The 26601-nt window shown below is 45.0% G+C and overlaps 1 protein-coding gene across 2 annotated transcripts in view; it reads right to left on the reverse strand.

Annotated features, from left to right (window-relative positions):
• LOC309568080 (CMP-N-acetylneuraminate-beta-galactosamide-alpha-2,3-sialyltransferase 4-like) overlaps positions 1–26601 on the reverse strand; it is a 202375-nt gene that overhangs the window by 50597 nt on the left and 125177 nt on the right. For both annotated transcript variants that reach the window (XM_082273652.1, XM_082273651.1), the window contains one exon: positions 8306–8390. In XM_082273652.1, the coding sequence (XP_082129778.1) occupies positions 8306–8390 (85 nt within the window). The remainder of the gene's footprint in view (positions 1–8305; positions 8391–26601) is intronic.

Below are 26601 nucleotides of genomic sequence, written 5' to 3' on the forward strand. Positions count from 1 at the left end.
CTGCCTTCCTCTAGAGCACTCAAGAACCCCTGAAAGAGACATACCAACCAAGCTTCATTGCAGGGGGTTTGGACCAGCATTACTTTGCCTCATAAACGGTCTGTGAGGCTGCCTATCTCAATAACTGACCTGTAATGGGTCAATGGCCAATATTTATATTGTAAAGACCCTGAGACACTCCAGAAGAAAGCTGGGCTGCCAGCCTTGCAACATAAAAGAGGCTTGTTCCTTTTTGGTCTGTCAAATATACCATTGAAAGTCGTCTGTTATATCTGTTCAAAAAAAAAGTGCAAAAAATAACTATCTGGTCAGAAATTCAGAGCGGTCCTGTGTTCTCTCAAACAGTCCCCCTAGTTTTCATCTTGGACTACAGAATAATTAGCCTTCATGTTGCAAAGCTCTGGCAGTAGGAGTGGTTTGAAAAGTTTACCAAAAACAACTATGCAGGGCTGACACCAATCTCAAAAATTGTTGTTTGTTCACCTACAACAGGACTTGGGAGTGTATATCTGGAAAATCAACCAGTATTCTTCTATACCTGCAGGGGCTTTAAAGGTAAAAAAAAAAAACCCGGGAAAATGTGCACATATTGTTTTAGAAGATGTACTGCATTTTTTTATTCATCTATCCTTGACCTATGTTTTAAGGCAAAAGCAGAAACCTACCCAACCCTGAAAAAAGAATTTTACCAGCTATGTAACGCTGAACACTAGGGACATTAAGAAATATGTATTTATTCCAATTATACATTACTAAAATATAACTGTCATTTTACATTAATCTAGTCTAACTACCTGAATCTGTATAGTTATCAAACCCCTGTAATCCTCTTCACTCAGACCGGGAGCAAGAACAATAATCCGTACAGTCTGCAGGGAGATCCTTGATCTGACTGTACTGTTTGGCAGCCTGGATCACATGACTAGCTGAATATAAATTCTGAGGCAGGTAAAACCATTCTAATATATGTATTTTGCCTGTTGAACTGCAGGTCAGATTTACATAATAATTGAGCTTCCTTCATTTTGTAAACTGCAGCAACCTACATCAACCAATCAGGTTTTAAGATTCCAACTTCCCCAACTGATTGGAGATCATATCTGTTGGTGGATCTGGCTAAATGAACTTGCTTATTTAGGGGGGAAAAAAGTTGTGTTGTGTTATGCCATGTAGAATTACTACATAAGTCATATGATAGAATTCAGCTGTGACGGGTTCTCTTTTTTGAGACTTCAGGGGTCTATTAGACCTCTGATGTCTTCCTGGTCCATTATTAATGCCAACGGACCACAGATAAGACTCCATTCACTTCTTCTCCAGTCACTGTGGCCAGAGAAAGTTGAAACTGGAAGAGACTTTCCCACAAGCCAGGGAAATCTGAACGGATGCTTGCTGCTATCTCTCCCTTCTACCCTGCAAAATTTGCTATGCCATTCCTGTGCCCACAGGTGTGACAGCGGAGCCTGGGAAACACGATCAGGGTCACCTGTTATATGGTGCTCCATGGATGCAATCCAGTGGCTGCACAGATCACACCCATGTGAAAGCAGAGTTTGACTTGTGAAGGGAATACATGTAAAATTCCTGCTGCTGATGTAAGCCTTACAGTGGTGGCAGTGGAAGGGTTAACCCCTTGATGGTTAAAAAATAAACTAAAAACCTTAAAGCCCCACTGCAGAAATAATGTAATTTAAATAATGCATTGTGCATCAACCTTACTCCTCAGTCCTGATTCCAAATACCTCTATTGAGGCCATTCGGTGTCCTGAATCTAAGTCACAGTTTCCTCTATGAACCAAGCTAAAATCCTGCCCTGGGGACCAGATATTTTCCCTGCTCATTATCTTCTTGGGCACTTGTCTCCTTACTGCCCCTGTGACTTCTCCTGCCTCTGGAGCCTGTGAAAGAGGATCTGGACACTGGAAGTGCTGCCTCCACCAGTAGGAGCTGTGCACATCAAGTAGGCAGTGACATAGACACCCAATGAAGGACCCCAGAAAGTACAGTTTATAGATGAAGAGGGAAGGATCATCATGTGACTGTCACTTCAGTTAAGTAAAATTAGTTTTTGGATAGGGTTGCAGGGAGGGGTGGAAAAACTGAACCGAAATATATATAAAACAAAATAAATAACACGACAATAAATCCTACTACTAATGACATTTGGGGGAGATACCACATGTGTGTATAATAGTTTTTGTTTATACCTGAAACAATATAACAAGAAACAATTGTGTGCATTTTGCTGTTTTTTTTTTTATCCTACCTGAAACATACTCATGCTATAGGGACGCTAACAAAGTTTTGTTTCTCTTTCGTTCATTGACGGACACAGCTCCTGATCTTCTACTCCTGTAGGGGGCAGTAGAACCCAATGGTTTGAGGCCACTAGGCAGAAAAAAAAGTCTCGCTATGCCCATGGGCAGTCCCAGGGGGTATATTTTCTCTCTCTGCTATAGATGCTCCGTTTTCTTTTTTTGTCCTAGTCAGGAGTAAGCACCTTGTTACTTGCTGGGATTTCTGGTCCTGGCAATTTTAACTTTTTAGATATTTAGTTTTTTATTTTTTTTTCCTGTGAGATGTACAATCAAGTGCCGGACTGGGTAAGGGCCTGGATAATCTAGATCCAGTGGTGACCCCAGTCTGGCCAGTGAGCCTGCGCAGACCTCAGCTCTGTGCTAGGTCGGCCGCGACATGGCCTGTGAGTTAAATGCCTCGCGAGGTCGCATACGTCAGGGAATCGGCCTGAGTCACAGCGTTCCTCTTGGCCGACAGACCCCCGCCTGATATGGTAAGTGACTGCCCCCCCTCTACACCTGGAGGGTTTTGTGGTGGATATGGGCCCCTTCCTGAGATAGTCGGACCCCTGGGTTTCCCTCCTCCCCGTTAGGCACCCCACTCATCGGTCTGGTGGTCCCTGCATGTAATATTGCGCCCCCCCCCTCTTTTATGGACGCTGGGGCTGTGGGGTGGCCTGGTCCACCGCCTGGGGTGGGGGCAAGGTGCTGTGCTGGCGATGGGGGCAGCGGGTTGTGCCACTGGGCTGTACCTGGTGGGGGCCCCCTTCCTACCTGTCCCATTTTCTTAGGCCTAGTGATCCCTCCGGGGTCCCTGGGAGCCTCGTGGTGCTGCACAGGGCCGCCATTTTGCTGTAGCCTGTGTGCTCAATGCACGGGTGCCATGTACATGTAGTCCGGTGGCCATTTTGCGGTGGTTTGCCATTGAAAATAGCAGCAGCCATGACAGTGGAGCCCTGTGGGTGTAGATTTTGGCGGTGGGACACCCCCTCATCCCCTGGTGCTGACTCCTGGATCTTTACACGTCCTGATCACCGCATGTGGAGTGCAGCTTATCCTGGTGGCTGCAGGTGCCTGTTTCTGCTGGGTGGTGAGTCTAATGGGGGTTCTCACCCTCTCTGCTTAGGATCGATTGGGTGCTCTGTTACTGGCAACCATGACCTGGAGGGGGGAGCAGCTCCCCCCTGCCTTTTCTTAGCTGGTGGACCAGTTGGCCCAGGGGCTGCAGCTTATCTGTGATGCCTCTTTGGATGCGGCTACCTTAGTCGCTAGGCTCTGTTTTAGCAGTGGTCATTTAGCATATTTTTTGGCTCAAATGCTGGTCTGCGGACCAGACTTCTAAGAAGGCCATGACTGATCTTCCTTTTCAAGGAGATCGCCTATTTGGAGCTTCCCTGGATGACATTATTAAGGGTCTCACGGGGGGGAAAGAGTGCTTTTTTTCTGCAGGCTAGTAAGGGCAAGGACCCTTGTCCCAGATGTGGCCATCCTTCTTGGCTTATAGGATGTTTTTTCGTCCCTCAGGGGCGACTGACAGGTGATCAAAGCCGTTCAGGGCCTCCCTTGATGGATCCAAGCGAACATGATCTGGCAAGTCAAGAGCGGGCTTATCCAGGCCCGCTGACAAGGCTCCTTCAGCATGAAGGTGCGCCCTCGCCCGTATAGGGGGTGGGGGGGACATCTTTGCTGGTTTGCGGATACGTGGACTTCCCTGGTACAAGACAAGTGGGTCCACAAAATCATACAGTCCGGCTACAAGATCGAGTTTTGCTCTTACCCCCTGGCAAGGTTCTTTCCTTCCAACTTGTGCCTGTCCCTGGACCACTTACAGGGTCTCTTTGGGGCGGAACAAGACCTGTTACTTCAAGGGGTGATTGTCCTGGTTTCCCGACATCGGAACATTTTCATGGTTTTTACTCAAACCGGTTTACAGTTCTCAGGAAGGAAGGCAAGGTGTGTCCAATCCTGGACCTCAAGGCGTTGAACTGCTTTGTGCAGGTGCACTAGTTCAGAATGGAGTCCATTTGCATGGTGGTGGCATCCCTGCATCAGGGGAATTTTTTCTGCCTTTATCGGCATCAAGGATGCTTACCTTCACGTTCCAATATGTGCGAGTCACCAGCGCTTCCTCTGCTTTGCCATGGGAGAGGAGCATTATCAGCTTGTGGCGTTACCCTTTGGTCTCACCTCTGCTCCTCGGGTCTTCACAAAAAAGTGTTAGCCCTGGTGCTAGCCTGGTTACTCCAACGGGGGGGATCGCGGTACTGGGCTACTTGGACGACCTCTTTCTGCAAGCGTAGTCTCCTACTGCTCCGGTGGAAAACCTGGAAATCACCATACGAAGTCTGAGGGACTTCGGCTGCATACTGAATTTCTAGTAGTCTGCTCTGATTCCGTCCACAAAGCTGGACTATCTGGGTCTGACTCTGCCTTAGCCAGAGTGTTCCTTCCTCTGGACAAAATCCAGAACGTGCAGACTGCAATTCATCTCCTGCAGTCCAGCAAATGGGTATCCCTCCGGACTTGCATGCAGGTGCTGGGCCTGATGCTGTCTACCTTCGAGGCGGTTCCGTTTGCACAGTTCCAAACGAGGCCCCTGCAAAGGGAGATTCTGGCCAAATAGGACAAGACTGCCCATTCTCTGGACAATCAGATCTGGCTGAGCAGGGAACGAAAGAGTCCCTGATATGGTGGCTTCGGTCTCAGCGCTTTGGCTGGGCAAATCCTTCCTCCCTTTGTATTGAACAGTGGTCACCACGGATGCCAGCCTGTCCGGCTGGGGAGGTGCCCTTGGCAAAAGTTCTGCTCAGGGGATCTGGACACTCAAAGAGTCCAGACTACCGAACAATGTCTTGGAACTTCGAGCGATCAGACTGTGCCTGGAACATTGGCGGGATCGTCTTCAGGGATGTCCAGTGTGCATTCAATTGGACAATGCCAAGGTGGTGGCTTAGGTCATTCACCAGGGTGGTACAAGAAGTGTCCCGGCGGCTCTGGAGGTAGCCAGCATTTTAAGTAGGGCAGAACGGTTTGTTCCAGCCCTCTTTGCCGTACACATTCCCAGGGTGAAAAACTGTCAGGCGGATTACCTCAGTCGGCAGGCGCTGGACCAAGGGGAGTGGTCCCCTTACCCGGAGGTTTTTCACCAGTTGTGTCTCCGGTGGGGCATTCCGGAGGTGGATCTGTGGGCATCCGGGCTCAACAGAAAGGTGCAGAGGTTTGTGGCTTGGTCACGGGATCCTCTGGAGGATGCCATAGACGCGCTGGTGGCCCCGTGGGGTCAGTATCGTCTGATTTACGCCTTTTCTCCTCTCAAGCTTCTGCCAAGACTTCTACGCAGGATAGAGGCAGAAGGGATTCTGGTCATCTTTGTGGCTCCGGACTGGCCTCCCCGGACTTGGTACACTGATCTGGGGCGGCTGGTTGCCAACGTTCCTTGGAAGCTTCCTCTCAGGAAGGATTTGCTGTCCCAAGGACCAATCTTTCATCCTGCTTTACAGTCGCTGGCTTTGATGGCTTGCCTGTTTAATGCAGGGTGCTGAAGGATAAAGGTTTGTCTGAGTCGGTGATTCCAACACTGTTAAAAGCTAGGAAATCTACTTCTAGGAAGATCTACCATTGTATGTGGAAGACGTACATTGCGTGGTGTCAGTCTCTTGGGGTTCATCCTTGTTCTTTTTTGGTGGCTTGGATCTTGACCTTCCTTCAACGGGGGGGGGTGTTAAGGACCAGATGTCGGCTTTAGCGGTCTTCTTTCAACAGCCCTTGGCCACACACTCCCTGGTGCGTACTTTTCTTCAGGGAGTTCGGCACTTGGCTCCTTCAGTGAGGTCTCCATTACCACCTTGGGACCTTAATTTGGTGCTCTTAGTCCTCCAGAAGCCTCCATTTGAGAAAGTTAGAGAGATTCCCCTGTTTACGCTGTCCCAGAAGGTGGCCTTTTTGGTGGCTATGACCTCTGCATACAGGGTGTAAGAATTGGCTGCGTTATCCTGTCGTTCACCTTACTTGGCGGTTCACAGAGATAAGGTGGTTCTTCGCCTCTGTCCGTCGTTTCTTCCAAAGCTTGTCTCTGATTTTTATTTGAATGAACATCGTGTTGCCTTACCTGTATCCCAGGCCAAAACATCCAAAGGATATTGCTTTGCATGCCTTGGATGTGGTCCGGGCGATTAGGGTGTACCTGGCAGCTATGGAGTGTTTTAGGAAATCAGACTCAATATCTGTGATCACAGATGGGCCTTGGAAGGGTTGTCCGCTTCCTCTGCGACCATTTCCACATGGATCAGATAGACTGTGGTTCAGGCCTATTCCATCAAGGGTCAGGTTCCTCCTTTCCCTGCCAAGGGGCATTCTACTCGGGCGCTCAGTGCCTCCTGGGACTTCATCAGGCGCCGGTGACGCAGGTTTGCAAGGCGGCCACCTGGTCATCGGCACACTTTCACAAAGTTCTATAAAGTGTATGTGTTGCCATCTTCTTAAGCTTCATTAAGCTGCAAAGTTTGCAATGCTGCTGCTTAGAGGACCTGGTCCTCTTTGGGGGTGTATTGTTTTTTTTCAGGTGGGATACACTTGATTTGGTTGAGCTCCTGTCTACCTGGTTGGCTAATTTATTTTTCGCTGTTCCCACCCCTCATATTTAAAACTCCTTTGGGACGTCCCAATGGTTAAGAAGATCAGGAGCTGTGTCTGTCAATGAACAAAAGAGAAAATTACATTTTTCACTTACGGTAAAATCCATTTCTCTGATGTTCATTGACGGACACAGCACCCACCCCTCTGTGGAGTTGAATTTTCTCTGACACTGCTTGTAACAAAACCGAGTACCTATAGCAGAGAGGAGTATACCCCCTGGGACTAAGAAGGGGGGAGTATACCCCCTGGGACTAAGAAGATCATGAGCGGTGTCCATCAATTTACATCAGAGAAATGGATTTTACGGTAAGTCAAAAATCCCATTTTTTTAATCCTACCTAAAAACACTAATCCTGGCTTATGACCCCTCGGCACCCACCTAAATCCAGCTCAATCTATTTTATTTATTTATTTTTTTACACACATACTGGCTAGGGGAAAAAGATTAATGTAACGTTTTCTCCATTCCATAGAGAAAGAGTACAGGGGTGGGTTGTGCAGGGCCATCGTGTTTTTGGGAGTAATCGACAGCTCAATCTTCATGCTGCAAGCTCGTTATAGAGCGTGCTTCCAGCATTAACCCAGGTGCATATATATTATGTTATATATATATATATATATATGACCATGTCATTAATGGGTTAAAATAAAGCCAGTGCCTCCCACTTGACCCTCATCGCAATTTCACTTTATTGAAACATTTATTGTCATGGCTGACATTTCACAGTATACCAAGTAGTAGTTGGTCACAATTAACTGGAATTGTTCTGTAATGATAAAGACATTTCACAGCTTATCCAAGGTACTTCTTCATTTTCATTCAGAATACATAGACACATGGGTAAATCTATTACTTGAATCCAATCACCAAGGATGGTGTTAAGGAAAATGTTGATTATCTAAGAAAATAAGGCAGGAGGAGTGAAAGTTTGTGAAAAACAATTGTTTTATTTCCATAGTCCATTTGCCATTGTGCCAGTAAATCTGGGACAAAAAACTGTTTAAGTTACATGGATGAAGATGTGAATTGGTACTGTGGGGACTGGAATATAGAAATAAAAAAGAATGTAATTTCACCAACAATTACATTATTCTTTATTTTTGGACAACCATCATCATCCTTGACACCCTGCATGGTGATTGGATGAAGTTGACTGGCCTGGTTGGAAATGTGTAAAAGAAGCATAAGCGTTCACTTGAGTACCAGGAGATAAAACCATTCTATGGCTGGCTGTTCTACCCCCCATGGCACCATTGGCATGGGGGAAATGCTTGGACTTTTATGCTAGACATCTTCTAGATTTGCAACAATAAAGGTTTTTCTATCTTATTACATACCAGTGTGGGTATATTTGGAGGAAATGTGTACATACCTCGGTATGTATGGCTCCACATGAAGATACCACAACATTCCAAAGCAGAATGCAATACTAATGAATACGGCCCCCGCCTTCCACCCTGCAGGCAGCACACAAATTACATTACATCAGAGATGACAGTAGCAGAGCTTAAAACCATTTTTATCTATTTTCATTCTACTCAATGGACACATAAAAATGATATACAAAAATCCTGTGCTATTTAAAAAATACACTACCATACAAAATAATAAAAACCTTGAAAGAGCAGCTATCACTCACAGTGCAAATCACAACACTAATATCAATACATGTATACCTACTAACAATGAAGCGCTTTTTAATATAAATTACCAAATTTAGACTCAAATGTGCATATAAACAACAAAGCTCATAAAATTACACAATCATAAAGCATGTGCAAAAAAAAAGGTAAAGTGTGAAAACAATCCCATATAATCACTGTAAAGTTGCGCCCCCTTAAACATGGGCTTCAGTCTGTCCTTTGCTATAACTTAGAGTGCCTCTTTAACAATGGGTTTTAGCGGACAATCTTAATATGTGGCAACACCGAGGAATTTGTTGTAGTAAAGATAACATGGCAATGTTTCCCAGAAATTGAGCCTGGGACATAATTGGAACTAAAAGCCCCGTACACACGTACTGATCGTCGGCCGAACGATCGGCCGTCTTTTGTCCAGGGCTGTCGTGTCTGTTGAAAACTGCAAAAGACTGCACACGAATTTTGTCGGCCAACAACAGCCGACTGCAGAAGTGATGTCATGTGATGGTTAACTTTCCTTGTCTTTTTTCTTTTCTGAGCATGCCCAGTCTTGCTAATCTGCTGTCTGTCGGCCGAAATCTGTACTAACTGGCGAACAATCGGCCGTTCTGGTGACAGACAACAAAAATTTTAAAGTCTGCACGACAGATTCTGTTCGGCCGAAAATGCGCTGTCGGCTGTCGGAAGCATCATACTAACAAGCCTACAATTGGCCGATCGGTCGTCGGCCGAATATTTACGGCCGACAATCGGTATGTGTGTACGGGGCTTAACTGAGATTGTAGAAAAGCAAAGATAAACTCTAAAGAGATGTGTATGACTTACTAGTAGGTGTTACTAAAGACAAAAACCATAACAAGTCTATGAAGGTGGGTTTGTTTTTACTGGTGACAAGTAATGGGTTGGTCTTTATATGGATGGACACTTCTATTGGTGTAATGCTGTAAACATTGCTCAGTCATATCCTAATAATATATTGTATTTAAGATAGTGAACCAGGAAGTAAAAAAAAAAAAAAGGAGTGATGCATTATCCTGTGTCCGTGTTTTGACTTCAGTCCTACATTGCTCCCTGCAGAGCTCTGTGTGTGTGGAATAGAGAGTGCCAGCACAGGTTACTATAGGAATAATATAATAGGGAGTACATCCCCAATGATAGACAGGTACTATTAACTTGTTGTAAGTAAAAAAAATAAATAAATGAATATGTGCGAACAGTCCGTATATCATTCAATCAGATTATAAGTGTCGAGAAAAAAAAAAAAAAAAAAAGACAGACCACCACCACAGTTCATTTGCCACAAGTAGATGCAAGTCTTCCACAGTATTCAAAGTTTTCCACCATGGGCCACCACCAAAGAGCATCACCCTTATGCCTAATCGAGTGTCTCATCACCTGATGTGGTAGACCTCTGAAAATATAGATATGAAATATATGCAAAGAAGATCCAATGGTGTAATATTGGCAGTGATTTTTAAGAAAAGAAATAGAAAGGAGTAGCACTCACAATGTGCAGAGACACATACAAGGCCTTCGACAGACATTGAAATAGCCCGGAGGGGTTGTACCCAAGAGCTGGATGGGACCTGTGCGATGAAATAAGCGTGAGAGCCCACACGCTGGTCAAAATTCAGTGAGCAAATTCTGACCAGTGTATAGCCAGCTTAATAGGGGACTTCCCTCACTTTGGCATATCAAAGTGAGAGAAAATCACTCCAATGTGACAGGGAGTAAAGGAAAATCTCTCTCTCGCTCTCTCTCTCTCTCTCTCTCTATATATATATATATATATATATATATATATATATATATATAAATAAATCACAGGACTGGCTTTAACCTTTAATTTTTTTGATCAGTGTATATAAAGCCAAATTTTTTTATTGATTTTGAATATTAAAAGTAAAGGAACACTTTGAAAACACATCAGATCTTAATGGGGAAAAATCTCATGCTGGATATCTGTACTGATATGGACTGGGTAATGTGTTAGGAACGAAAGGATTCCAAATAGTTTGGTGGAAATTAAAATGGTACTCAGTAGTTTCTATGGCCCCCACGTGCTTGTATACATGCCTTACAATGTCAAGGCATGCGCCTAATGAGACGGATGGTGTCCTGGGGTATTTCCTCCCAGATCTGGACCAGGGCATCACAGAGCTCCTTAACAGACTGAGGTGCAACCTGGTAGCGTTGGATGGACCGAAACAGAATGTCCCAGAGGTGTTTTATTTGATTTAGTTTAGGTGAGCGTGGGGGCCATTCAATGGCATTAATTTCTTCATCCTCCAGGAACTGGCTGTATACTCTCGCCACATGAGGCCGGGCATTGTTGTGCACTAGGAGGAACTCAGGACCCATTGCACCAGCACAGGGTCTGACAATGGGTCCAAGGATTTCATCCCAATACCTAATGGCAGTCAGGGTGCCATTGTCTAGCCTGTAGAGGTCTGTGCATCCCTCCATGGATATGCCTCCCCAGACTATCACTGACCAACTACCAAACCAGTCATGGTGAACGATGTTTCATGCAGCATAACGGTCTCCACGGCTTCTCTATAATGTTTTCCAATTCTGGCATTCAATGCCAATCGAGCTCCACAGTGCCGGGCAGTGAGCACAGGGCCCACTAGAGGACATCGGGCCCTCAGGCCACCCTCATGAAGTCTGTTTTTGATTGTTTGGTCAGACATTCAAACAAGTGGCCTGCTGCAGGGCTCTGGCAGCGCTCATCCTGTCCCTCCATGCACAAAGGAGCATATACAGGTCCTGCTGATGGGTTAAGAACCTTCTATGGCCCTGTCCAGCTCTCCTAGTGTAACTGACGGTCTCCTTGAATGTCCTCCACGCTCTTGAGAGTGTGCTGGGAGACATAGCAAAACATCTGGCAATGGCACATATTGATGTGCCATCCTGGAGGAGTTGGACTGCCTGTGCAATCTCTATAGGGTCCAGGTATCACCTCATACTACCAGTAGGGACACTCACCCTAGCCAAAATGCAAAACTAGTGAAAAACAGTCAAAAAAAGGTCAGTGGCTCCCACCTGTAAAAACCATTCCTGTTATGGAGGTTCTCTCATTGTTGCCGAACTAGTGCGAGGTCGTCTCATTGTTGCCCTTCTAGTGCACAAGGTAATTTCATTAACACCAAAGTAGCTGAAACTGATTAACAATCACCTCTGCTACTAAACTAAATAGATCAATATCCCAGGAGTTTAACTGACTTGATGCTATACTCCAATTAAAAAGTGTACAATTTAATGGTTCAGCATTTATTAAAAACTGAAGTTTTTTTTTTTTTTTTTTTTGGGTGGATTGGGCCTTTAAGTTCCCTACTAATGTTTTAGCAACATACTTTTATCTGAGACACATCAGAAGGTGAATGTGTGCCCTCTGAAGATAAAGAAGTCTTTAGAGACAGAGTGGTGATTTGTTTGTTATTCCTCTGTTGGTTGGCACGGTTGCTGCACACTACAAGACAATTACAGACAAAGCTTGGCATAAGCAATTATACACCCTGCTATATTTCTGCCATTACCAAAGTGCATACAAAGTCATAATGTTGTGTTTACAATGTAGCAAGAGCATCCACCAGAGACAACGCACAGCTAAACAGCGGCCTGATCCGAACACTGCTGAGATGTTTTCGCCTAATTAGAAACCCGATTGTGAACTTGGTACAAAGCGATTTCATGACACGGCTGAGCAATAGAGATCTGCATTACACAACAGACAAATATTGTTTTTTTTACAGTTCTGCTGAAATGGGCTACTTGATATTATTCTACATGAGAATTATAAACCATTATGGCTTACAATGTAACACAATCACTATGAGGTTCCCCTGCATGAAAGCCCTGAATAAAATCAGACTCTAAATCAGACAGCAAAGGCCAGGCCGCAGTTCCTTCACCCTACAGGAGTTCTCACACACTTGGCTGCATTTTCAAGCAGCAGCTGATAATGTAAGAATGTGCAACAACACATATATTCTGGTGTTGACATGCCCCTAATGTGATATCACAATAATAAATTAATTCTGAGTGCAGCCACGTAGTATAATTCTTTGCAGTACAGTGCTCGGTCCCTCTGCATCTTCCATACAGTTTAGGCTGTGGTCAGCAATGTGTCTGAGGATTAGATAAAAGCAGCCAAAACCTCTGACTCTTTACTGTGGAATATTGATCAACAGAATGAAACTGAAAAGATTTCGAAGTGACAGCATCTAATGTCTGAATTTCTTATCCAATGTATATATATAACATTTTTTTATTGTAATACATTTCAATACAATAAATTGCTGCTGTAATATCTGGTAGGCTAATATGTTTATATTTTCTGCTTACTTTCAGTAGAAGTTGATAAAAAAAAAAAAAAAAGAACTGCTCAGGGTCCATCAATACTGTGATCATGGGTCACCTTTACGGATGTGTCATGAAGACTTCAAAATGAAAGGACCGAAAAAATGAATAGTTTTGTGATAGATTGAGTTCTAGCAATACTGTACCGTACAGGTGCATCTCAAAAAATTTGAATATCAAAAAGTTAAATTTATTTCAGTAATTCAATTCCAAAAGAAAAAACAGGTACCTGAACCACCTTTTCTAGGAAGCCTTCCAGGGCAGCATCTGAGAGATAGGGCTCCTCCCAACTGTAAACAGGAAACACATTGTCCACCATTATAAAAAGATATACCTGCCTGCCTCAGTAATATAAAAGTACCGAAGGAATAACAGGTGATTATTATGCCTCTTCACTGAAACCAAATAATTTCCCTTCCCACCCCCCCCCTTTTTTTTTTCAGGGAGGGAACGAGTGCTGCCCTGGAAGATTTCCTAGAAAAGGAGTTACCAGGTACCCAACTATATTTTTCTCAAGTCGTCTTCCAGGGCAACATCTGAGAGGATGTAGAAAGGAATACTTACTAGGGGGGTGGTCTACCACCTGGAGAACTCTCCTACCGACAGTTTGAGCTTGGCTGGACAGGCGGTGAATTGGATTGTGCCTTGCAAAGATCTTAAAGCTCGACCATGTCATTGCCCTGACGTAGCCCCTGCTTTTTCTGCAAAGGAGGCCCAAGCTCTAGTAGAGTGGGCTGTGATACCCTCAGGCGGATGTAGACTTTGGGACTGGTTTGGGCCGTTACAATGCCCATTTTAATCTATCACGATATAGAGCTCTTCTTAGCTTGATGACCTCTGTATAGAACAAAGAGGGAGGAAGTCGTGGGTTACTTTCTTCCTACTAGCCAAGATGGTATTCACTACTTTGTCTGATAGGCCTTTGTTCTGTAAGATTATCCTTTCAGGAGCCAGGCTGAAAGCTTCGGTAATTTGATGTTCGGGTGCCCGATAATAATCCTGTTTTTGCATGGCAATGGGAAGTGCGGCCGACTGCTCATGTTCTTTAAATGGCTGAACCATGCTCTTTAAGGCCAGTAGGGGGTGACCAGGATGACTGTGGCTGCCTTCTTGATTTTTTGATGACCCTGGGGATCAGGAATGTTGGGGGGAATACATAACATAGCGAGAATGACCAGTCTTGTGCCAGGGCATTCACCCCCGTGTTCCTGTACCTTGGGGAAAAGAACCTCGGGACCTGGTTGTTGTGCTTTGATGCAAATAGGTCTACCGAAGGTGTCCCCCAGATCTGCACGATCCAATTAAAGGTTGTCTGGTCTAGGGACCATTTCTTGTGTTGCACCATGTTTCTGCTCAGGCAATCTGTTAGGACATTCTCTGTCCCTTTCAGGTGTATGGCGGATAACGACTCGAAGTTCGCCTCTGCCCATGTCAGGATTGTGTCTGCTGTAGACATGATTTGAGGGGATCTGGATTTATGTATGTTACAGTTGTAGCATTGTCCGTTTATATTTGGATAGGTTTGTCCTTGATCAGTGCTTGGAAGAATTTTAGTGCTAGATGCACTGCATTCGTTTTGGGTTTACGTGGGCCCCTCCCTGGGACGGCTGGACCCCCGAGTTCCCCTCCTTCCCAGACAGCACCCCCCCATATGTCAGGGTTCCCTGTGGACCGCCCCCATCTACCCACACCTAGCTCTACCTCCATTTCCCCCAGGGGGTGGCCATACCTGTTCATTTGGGGGTGTCGAGCGGGCGATGGGGGGCGTCTGTTGGGTGGTATCTTGGTGGGGGCTCCTACCAGGGCCCCCCTTTACCATACAGATTTCCCTTGGTGTCCCGTGGGTTACAGGAGCCACGTGGGTGCTGCCATTTTGCCATGGCTGGCTTGCTGTGTATTCAGCGGGCATTTTCATGTGGTTTCCCTTTGAATAGAATGGCGGCCATGTTTTTGGAACCATGTGGGCGGTGATTGTGGCGGTGGACCTCTAGTGCTGACTCCTGGACTTCCTTTTTCTCTCTGATCGCCGCATGGTGTACAGCTTCCTGCGCTCTCCTCTGTGCTCTGACCGGAGGTGGTGAGTTATTGTGGGTGCACTGGGCAGATCTCCCTCTCTCTGCTATAGCAGTGAGTCAGCTGTGCAGGGACTTGTAGGCGGGGGGGGGGGGAACACTGAGTGTTTTTCTTGATTGCCTGTGTGGTTCCCTGGTTAACATGGAGTCCCTGGAGCAAATTTCACCCCCTGATCCCATCTCCGAGGCGGTGGACCCTTCTGGGTCCCAGTCCACCCTGTCTGCGATGGCGGCGGCTCTGGAGTCATTACTGTCCAAGGTTAATTTGGTCCTGCAATAAAGGACCAACAAAAAGCGTCCACTGCCCTCACCTGCCTCCTCAGATTCTGAGTCAGATATGGCCTGCCATGGGCGTGAGACACCCAGCTGGGTCTGCATCCACGCACCCTGAGTGCTCTGATAGGGAGGATGATTTCTATTCCTTACTACAATCGCACATGAAAAAGCGCTGATGGGGGCACTGATTGTATCGGTGCGGGAAACTTTAAAAATGGAGGATGCAGCTGCGTCGGAGGCACCGGTCACCTTCAGTACTCAACATCCTCTAGAGTGGCAAAAAGTTTTTTCTTTTCCTGCCTATTTTGAAAAAATTGTCGTGAATCAGTGGGGTTACCCTAAACGCAACGTGGTAGTTCCTAAGCGTTTCACTAGAAGTTACCCTTTTGAAGAGTTTCTGTTAAAGTGGACGGTCCCAACTATGGTGGATTCCCTGGTTTCCAGACTGAACAAATCCACCCCAATTCCGGTGGAGGTGTCTCCGACTTTTAAAGATCCTTTTTATAGGAAAGCGGAGACCTTGGTCTGGCACATGTTTATTATGGCCGGTTAAGTCCTTAGGCCGGTGTTCCCCATTGCCTTGGTGTCCCAGACCTTGACGGAGTGGGCAAGCTTTTGCCTTTGTGGAGCTGGGGGACCAGTTGGTCCAGAGGATGCCGTTTCTCTGCGACGCCTCTCTGGATGCAGCTCCCTTAGTTTCTAGGCTGTCTGACAGCAGTGGTCCTTCAGCGCATGATATGGCTGAAATGCTGGTCTGTGGACCAAGCTTCCACGAAGGCCTTTGCGGATCTCTCCTCATGGGGGATCTCCTGTGTGGGTATTTTTCTCGGCTCATAAGTGTTTTTTTCATCCCTCAGGCTCTCATGAAAGAGGATCCAAACCCGTTCGGAACGTCTCCTGAGGTCCCAAGAGAACATGGCCTGGTAAGCCAAGAGCAAGTCCTTCCAGACCTACAAACAAGTCCGCTTCTGCCTAATGTTGTCTCTGGTTTTCATCTGAATGAAGACATTGTGTTGCCTTCCCTGTGTCCTAAGCCTAAGCATCTTAAGGAGATTGCCTTGCATTCTCTTGATGTGGTTCGGGCGATCAGGGTGTACCTAGCAGCAACCGAGTCATTTAGGAAATCAGACTCACTTTTTGTTCTTACGGATGGACCTTGCAAGGGGTTGGCCGCATCTGCCGTGACCATTACCAGATGAATCGTACAGATGGTAGTGCAGGCCTATTCAATCAAGGGTCAGGTTCCTCCTTTCCCTGTTAAGGTGCGCTCTACATGGTGCTTAGTGTCTCCTGGCACTTCCGCCATCAGGCGTCAATGATGCAGGATTGCAAGGTGGCCACCTGGTCGTCTATGCACACTTTCACAAAATTCTACAAAGTAGATGATGTGTTGGCATCTACGGATGCTGCTTTTGGCCACAAGGTTTTGCAGGCTGCTGTCTGAGAGGACTTGGTCCTCTTTGAGGGTGTATTGTTTTTAGGTGAGCTCCAGTTGTTTCTGGTGAGATCCATGTTACCTGGTTGGCTAGATTTAGCCTTGGGATTTTTTCTGCTATTTTTCCACTCTTCATTTTGATACCGCTTTGGGACGTCACGTCCCAATGGTCAAGAAGCTTCTGGAGCTGTGTCTGTCAATCAACGGAAGAGAAAATTAGATTTTTTGTCTTATAGGAAAATCCTTTTCTCTGATGTTCATTGACAGACACAACGCCCACCCCTACATTGAGTGGGGTTATTTTTCTTCTGACACTGCTTGCAACAAAACTGAATGCCTATAGCAGGAAGTGGGAGTATACCCCCTGGGACTACCCCATAGGCGTGGTAAAGCTTTTTCCTGCCTAGTGTCCTGCTCCTGTAGGGAGCAGCATAACTCAATGATCAAGAAGATTCTGGAGCTGTGTCCCTCGAACATCAGAGAAAAGGATTTTACGGTAAGACAAAAATCAAATTTTTCTCTTTTGTTCATTGACGGACAGCGCTCCATAAATCATAACTACTGGGACATCCAAAAGCAGTGCCAAAAGGAAAATGAGGGGTGGGAAAAAAAAAACCAAGGCTAAACAAAAGAGCCCTTCACCAGGACACAGGAGCTTTAACCGGGTGTAACACTGAGTGCTCCGGTCCCTGCTCCTGGACCGGAGCGCTCGGGGCGTTCGTCCCAGATCCACTCACCTGTGCCCACTCCGGCTCTCTCCTCCGCTCCCCGCGGTTCCCGGTGTGCGCGTCCCTGCACCATAGGGCGCGCGCGCCGGCTGTTTGAAATTTAAAGGACCAGTGCACCAGTAATTGGTGCCTGGCCCAAACCTCCCTTCCTGTTTCCTGTTTCATATATAAGTGACCTGCCCCTTCCTGCCCTTGCCGGATCTTTGTTGCCTTATTGCCTAGTGAAAGCTTTGTTGGTGTATCCCTTGCCTGTTGCAGAACCCTTTGCTAACGACTACCGCCTTTGAACCTGTGCTGCCTGCCCTGACCTTTGCTTCGTCTGACTACGCCTTTGCCTGTTCCTTTTGTACTACGCCTATCTCAGCAGTCAGTGAGGTTGAGCCGCTACTGGAGGACACGACCTGGTAGTTACCGCCGCAGCAAGTCCATCCCGCCTTGCGGCGGGCTCTGGTGAAAACCAGTAACTACTTAGAACCGATCCTCCGGTACGGTCCATGCCATTCGCTCACTGACACGGCGGATCCACTCCCTGCTCCGCTCCTGCTACCCGTCCGGACCCTGACACGGGTCACAGAAGCCTTATCTGAAAAATAAAGTTTTAAAGACAAAAAACCTCTCAGTCCCCCCGGCTAGTCCAAGAAGCACTCAGTAAAGTTGTATAAGTATCCGCGCTTATGGATAAGAACTAGGCTGCAGCCTACCTCAAAATATAGTCGAGATGGCTATATCATATAATGAAAAATAAGGTGAGGTAAATTGGCGCTGCCTGACTTAAAAGTGTATGTATATATATGGAAGGGGTTAAAATAATATACAATAAAGTGCTAGTGTGCAAACGTCCCAGAAAAGTATACTGTAAGTAAAACTGTAAATATAAAATGTTTAAAATTCTAAAAATATTTGAAAATATTCTGGAACTATAAAATACACAGTGATTGTGAACACAAAGTGATAAGTGCAATAGAAGATAGATGACAATATACAATGTGCCAGTGCAAGATGTCCTGTGAAAGCACCAGACATAAAGTGTATATACTGTATATATTAAACCATTTAAAAAAATAAAAAAAAGTCCAAAAAGTGCTTCAAAATAAACAGTGGTGCTTCAATAATATTGATAGGTGATATTCGGAGTGATCCGGGTGATAAATATAGGGTGAAAAAAAACGTGCACCCCTCCAATCTATCCCGCACTCACCAGAGATATGCACCCCTGCAGGGGTAATGAGCCTTAGAATAATAGCCTATATTCAACGGTTCCTAAGTGGTGGACTCGTGGGTAGAGATATCCCTGGATCCTTCCTCTCAGCAGGACAATGTAATTTCAATACACTGGATAAAAACTGGTATTCCCCTCTCAAGTGTTGGAGATATTCCGAGGTAATATGCAAAAGGAAGACCTCATATAGTGATGTACCGTTTAAACTCTTTATTGTGCAAAAAATAAGAATAGTACTCACATAGAATCGTGGCAAACATTCATGCAGTAGGGGCCGCGAATCCCTTGTAGCGTCCCGGAAGCAGCCGCCAACTTTATGTCTGGTGCTTTCACCGGACATCTTGCACTGGCACATTGTATATTGTCATCTATCTTCTATTGCACTTATCACTTTGTGTTCACAATCACTGTGTATTTTATTGTTCCAGAATATTTTCAAATATTTTTAGAATTTTAAACATCTTATATTTACAGTTTTACTTACAGTATACTTTTCTGGGACATGTTTGCACACTAGCACTTTATTGTATATTATTTTAACCCCTTCCATATATATATACATACACTTTTAAGTCAGGCTGCGCCAATTTACCTCACCTTATTTTTCAAGAAGCACTCAGTGCCTGTGTAGAATGCGCCATGACAGGGAAAGGTGGAACCTGTCCTTTAATGGAATAGGCCTGAGTCACTGATCCATCTGGAGATGGTAGCCGAAGAAGCGGCTAGCTCTTTTCTTGGTCCGCCCATAACCACAAAAAGCAAGTCTGACCTCCGAAAAGACTGTCAGATCCCAAATGCCAGATACATCGCACGAACCACATCCAAGTTATGCAAAGCAAATTCCTTGGGATGAGCCGGCTTGGGACACAAGGAAGGCAACACAATGTCCTCATTCAAATGGAAGTCGGAGACAACTTTGGGCAGGAATGATGGACAGGGACAAAGAACCACTTTATTCCTATGGACCACTAGATAGGAACTGCGACAGGATAATGCCGCCAATTCCGATACCCTGCTGGCCAAGGTAATAGCCACCAAGAATGTCACCTTCCGGGATAACGTAGGCAAGGGAATCTCCTGAATATTCTCAGGGAGGTTTCTGGAGAACTGAAAGTATTAAATTTAAATCCCATGCAGGCAAAAGAGACCGTACAGGTGGAGCCACCCAGGACACTAAGGACTGCAGTGTCTCCGTGAAGTAACGCGTAGGATTACCCGGAAGTGACGTATCGGAACGGGACACAGATCCCGGAACAGAACGCAGCAGACGCTCGATCGTGATTTTAAATGTGAGTTGGCTATTTTTTTGTATAATAAATACCTTGAAGGACTACACTATGTTGGCCCCTATCATTTACATGAGCCATAAGGATTAAGATGTGCAATAAAGAATCGCGAGTAGGAAAGATATAGAAAGAGAGAAGGTTACATAGGAGAAAGTACCGGATACCACTCAGGAGATAAGGAACCATCCCAGAAGGAGACGAACAACGCTGAGAGGAATAGGAACCAGAGGCACTACTGGATAAGTGATACAGGCATATTACTTACCTTATTAAGCTGAGCATATAGGGAACCTAGAAGTGTATGCACTGAAGATACCCAAGACACGGGGAAATAAAGGTGGAGGAAGATAGAAAGGACTACGGATCACTTAATATTCTATTTTATTTTAGTTTTTCTGACTTTTTTTTATCAGTTTTGGACACTTATTGTATCATTTTACACTGGAAGAAGCATAATGTTTTATATATTTATATAAGCACCTTCTATACTATAGTCTTTTATTGGCGCACTTGCACACTTTCTTAATTAAGCATGGATATAAGGCACCTCATTCTATGAACAATATATGAAAAAGGATTGATGATAATTTATGATATGCACAGTGGCACTGGATATTAAGTTTACTTGCATCACCAAGACTTGAAGCACATGAGCACTTTATTATTTATATTCACAAAATGAAATAGGATGTATATATGATTGGCTTTTTTATTTATATATGGATTTAGATGGTTTTAGTACACCTTAAAGCGCATTACAACCCCCCTACACATTGCATCACAAATAAACTGCAGCCCATGGCCCAACTGGTCCGCTAAATCAACATTGACAGCGGGGACCTGCTCACGCCCCAGGCCCTGGCGCAAAAGCTTGGCCCATTCAGTTAGAATCTGAGACACCAGGGTTGAGGCAAAGACTGGCTGCAATGCCGAACCAGCCACTTCCACCCAGGACACTAAGGACTGCAGAACAGCCGTCCATGCAACCATGGTAAGACAGGGTTTCCGAGGGATCTACCACCTTCATGAGGGGGGTCAGTGGTGGAGATGTTACCCTGAGGCTCCATAAAAAAGGAAGACCTTGCAGTACAAAAAACAATATTTTGGCACCACTAAAGGGTCCCCTCAAGGCTCTGGGTACCTATCAGCAGAGCGAGAGAGAACAGGGACACCCAAAGACTCCGCCGAGAATTCAAACTCAGCATCATCATTCCCCTGTTTATAGGTCCCGGGCACAGGAAGAGGAAACTGAGGAAGAGGAGGAGCTTTGGCATCCACACAAGACCTCAGTTGTCTCCAGCATTTCCCAGACTAAGGGAAAATGGCCCGTGACATCATCCGGCTGCACAAACATGACCGCCAACTGGAGACCAGCCAGACTAAGGGAAAATGGCCACCATCAGCTACAAACACTGAAGTATGCTGCCAGGATCTTTCCTGCACCCTCTGCAATGCTCCACCATCTGCAAGGGGACCCCCCTGGAAGGTAGGGCACAGGTTTAGGGGAGACTCTGCTTTGCACTCTGCCTCAGGACCCCCCTGCACTATACCCACAATGCAAACAGCAGGGCATGCACCTAGGGGTCTCCTACACTGGGACCCTTTCAGACTACCAGGGCGGGAGACACAAGGATAGACCCCATCCAAAACTTTTTATATTTTATTTTCTTTTTTTTCTTCCATAAAGTTTCATTTTGTTTTCTTGTTGAGGGGTTTTAGGTTCAAAAGGAGCCTGTACGTCCTGGACAGTTTATTCCTGGCAAAGATGTGTCGAGTAGAAACCCTTGCCTAGTTCATCCTGTGGGACCGCAGCAATGACTTTCTTTGTTAAAAGGTTTTCTAAGGAGGATAGAAACCTCTCTGCCCTCTGTTTGTCTCTGGGAAGTGAGGTCACCAAGAATCTGGTTGGGGGGTGAGGGAAGGGATGTTGGAAAATTCTGTGCTGTAACCTTGTTCTGCCGTGTGAAGGACAAACTTCTTTGTGGTAATTTCTTGCCATTAGTGTGTAAATGAAGGAAATCTGCTTCCCACCTGCTGGATGTAAATGTCATTTGATGTTGGGCCCAGAAGGCTTACGGAAAAGGTCTTTCCCATTTTCCCCCCCTTGGAAAGGACCATCGCTTTCTGGTTTAAATTGCTTATAGTTTTTATATTGCTGCCGAAAGGGCATCTTGCTTTGTTTATATTTCTTCGTCCACGGAAACCCCTTTTTCCTATCCGATGACCTGTCAAGTACCTGCTCCAAATCTGGTCCAAAGAGAAGGTTACCTGTGAAGGGGATACCACACAACTTGTTCTTGGAGGAAATGTCCCCTGTCCACTCTCTGAGCCATAGGGCCCTCCTGGCAGAGTTTCAGTGCCGTTGCCCTGGCCGTAGTTTTGACTGCTTCAGCCGAAGCATCTGCTACGAAAGCCACGGCTCTTGCTAGGGTGGGCATAGTTTTTAGTAACTAATTATCGGGTTAAGATTTGATGCTCCTACTTCCCATGCTCTCTTTAGCAGTGATTCTGCTTTCTTATCCACTGGGTCTTTTAAGGTACCGGAATCTTCAAAAGAATGGTCCGACTTGTTTGCTATTTTTGCTAGTGATGCGTCTACCTTGGGGCATTTGGCCCAGGTTTGCATGTCTTCTTCCGCAAATGCGTTTTATTGCTGACCGTATGAACAATCTCCATTATGGTTCTTCCCATTCTTGCTTTATGATGTCTTTAAAGGATTGATCTCCAGGGAATGTCCTGTGTTTCTTTAGTTGCAGTCCCTTGTACATTTTGTCACGTAAAGACAATTCTGTTTTTTTGTTTTTTTATTTCTAGTGTGTCTAATTGCTAGAGTGAGGAAGGTGTAGCCTGCTGCATACCACTATAATGCCAAGAGTGAATAGTGGTTAGGAAGAACATGTGCATGCTCTGGCTTTCCTTGGAGTGGTCCTGTTTAGCATCATCTGCTGGTGTTGGTCCACTGTTTTTTATCAAGTCCAAAGTCGGCGCAGCCCTCTACCAGGAAATTCTAGAGCACTTCATGCTTCCCTCTGCTGACCATCTTTATGGAGATGTGGATTTAATTTTCCAGCAGGACCTGCTGCACACTGCCAAAAGTACCAATATCTGGTTTAATGATCCTGGTATAACTGTGCTTGACTGGACAGAAAACTCCCCTGACCTAAACCCCATAGAAAATCTGTGGGGTATTGTCAAGATGATAGACACTAGACCCAACAATGGGGTTGAGCTGAAGGCTGCTATCAAAGCAACCTGGGCTTCCATAATACCTCAGGGGTGCCACAGTCTGATCGCCTCCATGCCACACCGCATGGATGCAGAAATTCATGTAAAAAGAAGCCCTGACCAAGCACTGAGCACATACTATACTGTACATAGACATACTTTTCTGTATTAAAAGTCCTTTTTTTGTTGGTCATATGTAATTTTAAAATTTTCTGAGATACTGAATTATGTGTTTTCAGTAGCTGTAAGCCATAATCTTCAAAATTAAAAAAAAAGAAATGCTTGAAATATATCACTCTGTGTGTAATGAATCTATAGAATATAGGGGTTTCGCTTTTTGACTGATTTACTGAAATAAATTAACTCTTTTGATGATATTCTAATTATATATATATATATATATATATATATGTATATACAGTGGGTACGGAAAGTATTCAGACCCCCTTAAATTTTTCACTCTTTGTTATATTGCAGCCATTTGCTAAAATCATTTAAGTTCATTCTTCTTCCTCATGAATGTACACATAGCACCCCATACTGACAGAAAAACACAGAATTGTTGACATTGTTGCAGATTTATTAAAAAAGAAAAACTGAAATATCACATGGTCCTAAGTATTCAGACCCTTTGCTGTGACACTCATATATTTAACTCAGGTGCTTTCCATTTCTTCTGATCATCCTTGAGATGGTTCTACACCTTCATTTGAGTCCAGCTGTGTTTGATTATACTGATTGGACTTGATTAGGAAAGTCACACACCTGTCTATATAAGACCTTCCAGATCACAATGCATGTCAGAGCAAATGAGAATCATGAGGTCAAAGGAACTGCCTGAAGAGCTCAGAGACAGAATTGTGGCAAGGCACAGATCTGGTCAAGGTTACAAAAAGATTTCTGCTGCACTTAAGGTTCCTAAGAGCACAGTGGCCTCCATAATCCTCAAATGGAAGACGTTTGGGACGACCAGAACCCTTCCTAGAGCTGGCCGTCCGGCCAAACTGAGCTATCGGGGGAGAAGAGCCTTGGTGAGAGAGGTAAAGAAGAACCCAAAGATCACTGTGGCTGAGCTCCAGAGATGCAGTCAGGAGATGGGAGAAAGTTGTAGAAAGTCAACCATCACTGCAGCCCTCCACCAGTCGGGGCTTTATGGCAGAGTGGCCCGACGGAAGCCTCTCCTCAGTGTAAGACACATGAAAGCCCGCATGGAGTTTGCTAAAAAACACCTGAAGGACTCCAAGATGGTGAGAAATAAGATTCTCTGGTCTGATGAGACCAAAATAGAACTTTTTGGCCTTAATTCTAAGCGGTATGTGTGGAGAAAACCAGGCACTGCTCATCACCTGTCCAATACAGTCCCAACAGTGAAGCATGGTGGTGGCAGCATCATGCTGTGGGGGTGTTTTTCAGCTGCAGGGACAGGACGACTGGTTGCAATCGAGGGAAAGATGAATGCGGCCAAGTACAGGGATATCCTGGACAAAAACCTTCTCCAGAGTGCTCTGGACCTCAGACTGGGCCGAAGGTTTACCTTCCAACAAGACAATGACCCTAAGCACAAAGCTAAAATAACGAAGGAGTGGCTTCACAACAACTCCGTGACTGTTCTTGAATGGCCCAGCCAGAGCCCTGACTTAAACCCAATTGAGCTTCTCTGGAGAGACCTAAAAATGGCTGTCCACCAACGTTTACCATCCAACCTGACAGAACTGGAGAGGATCTGCAAGGAGGAATGGCAGAGGATCCCCAAATCCAGGTGTGAAAGACTTGTTGCATCTTTCCCAAAAAGACTCCTGGCTGTATTAGCTCAAAAGGGGGCTTCTACTAAATACTGAGCAAAGGGTCTGAATACTTAGGACCATGTGATATTTCAGTTTTTCTTTTTTAATAAATCTGCAACAATGTCAACAATTCTGTGTTTTTCTGTCAGTATGGGGTGCTATGTGTAAATTCATGAGGAAGAAGAATGAACTTAAATGATTTTAGCAAATGGCTGCAATATAACAAAGAGTGAAAAATTTAAGGGGGTCTGAATACTTTCCGTACCCACTGTGTATATATATATATATATAAATACATATACAGTGCCTTGCGAAAGTATATTTCAGGCTTCAAACATAAAGATATAAAACTGTAATTTTTTGTGAAGAATCAACAACAAGTGGGACACAATCATGAAGTGGAACGAAATTTATTGGATATTTCAAACTTTTTTAACAAATAAAAAACTGAAAAATTGGGCGTGCAAAATTATTAATTATTAATACTTTGTAGCGCCACCTTTTGCTGTGATTACAGCTGTAAGACGCTTGGGGTATGTCTCTATCAGTTTTGCACATGGAGAGACTGAAATTTTTGCCCATTCCTCCTTGCAAAACAGCTCGAGCTCTGTGAGGTTGGATGGAGAACGTTTGTGAACAGCAGTTTTCATATCTTTCCACAGATTCTCGATTGGATTCAGGTCTGGACTTTGACTTGGCCATTCTAACACCTGGATATGTTTATTTGTGAACCATTCTATTGTAGATTTTGCTTTATGTTTTGGATCATTGTCTTGTTGGAAGACAAATATCCGTCCCAGGCTGAGGTCTTTTGCAGACTCCATCAGGTTTTCTTCCAGAATGGTCCTGTATTTGGCTCCATCCATCTTCCCATCAATTTTAACCATCTTCCCTGTCCCTGCTGAAGAAAAGCAGGCCCAAACCATGATGCTGCCACCACCATGTTTGACAGTGGGGATGGTGTGTTCAGGGTGATGAGCTGTGTTGCTTTGAGGCCAAACATAACGTTTTGCATTGTTGCCAAAAAGTTAGATTTTGGTTTCATCTGACCAGAGCACCTTCTTCCACATTTTTGGTGTGTCTCCCAGGTGGCTTGTGGCAAACTTTAAACAACACTTTTTATGGATATCTTTAAGAAATGGCTTTCTTCTTGCCACTCTTCCATAAAGATCAGATTTGTGCAGTATACGATTGTTGTCCTATGGACAGAGTCTCCCTCAGCTGTAGATCTCTGCAGTTCATCCAGAGTGATCATGGGCCTCTTGGCTGCATCTCTGATCAGTCTTCTCCTTGTATGATGTGAATGTTTATGAGTTTATCATGTTAATGTTTAGAGGGACGGCCAGGTCTTCGTAGATTTGCAGTGGTCTGATACTCCTTCTATTTCAATATTATCGCTTGCACAGTGCTCCTTGGGATGTTTAAAGCTTGGGATATCTTTTTGTATCCAAATCCGGCTTTAAACTTCTCCACAACAGTATCTTGGACCTGCCTGGTGTGTTCCTTGTACTTCATGATGCTCTCTGCGCTTTAAACGGACCTCTGAGACTATCACAGTGCAGGTGCATTTATACGGAGACTTGATTACACACAGGTGGATTCTATTTATCATCATTAGTCATTTAGGTCAACACTGGATCA

This window comes from Pelophylax lessonae, assembly GCF_965119305.1.
Source record: "Pelophylax lessonae genome assembly, chromosome: 12".
Taxonomy (NCBI): domain Eukaryota; kingdom Metazoa; phylum Chordata; class Amphibia; order Anura; family Ranidae; genus Pelophylax; species Pelophylax lessonae.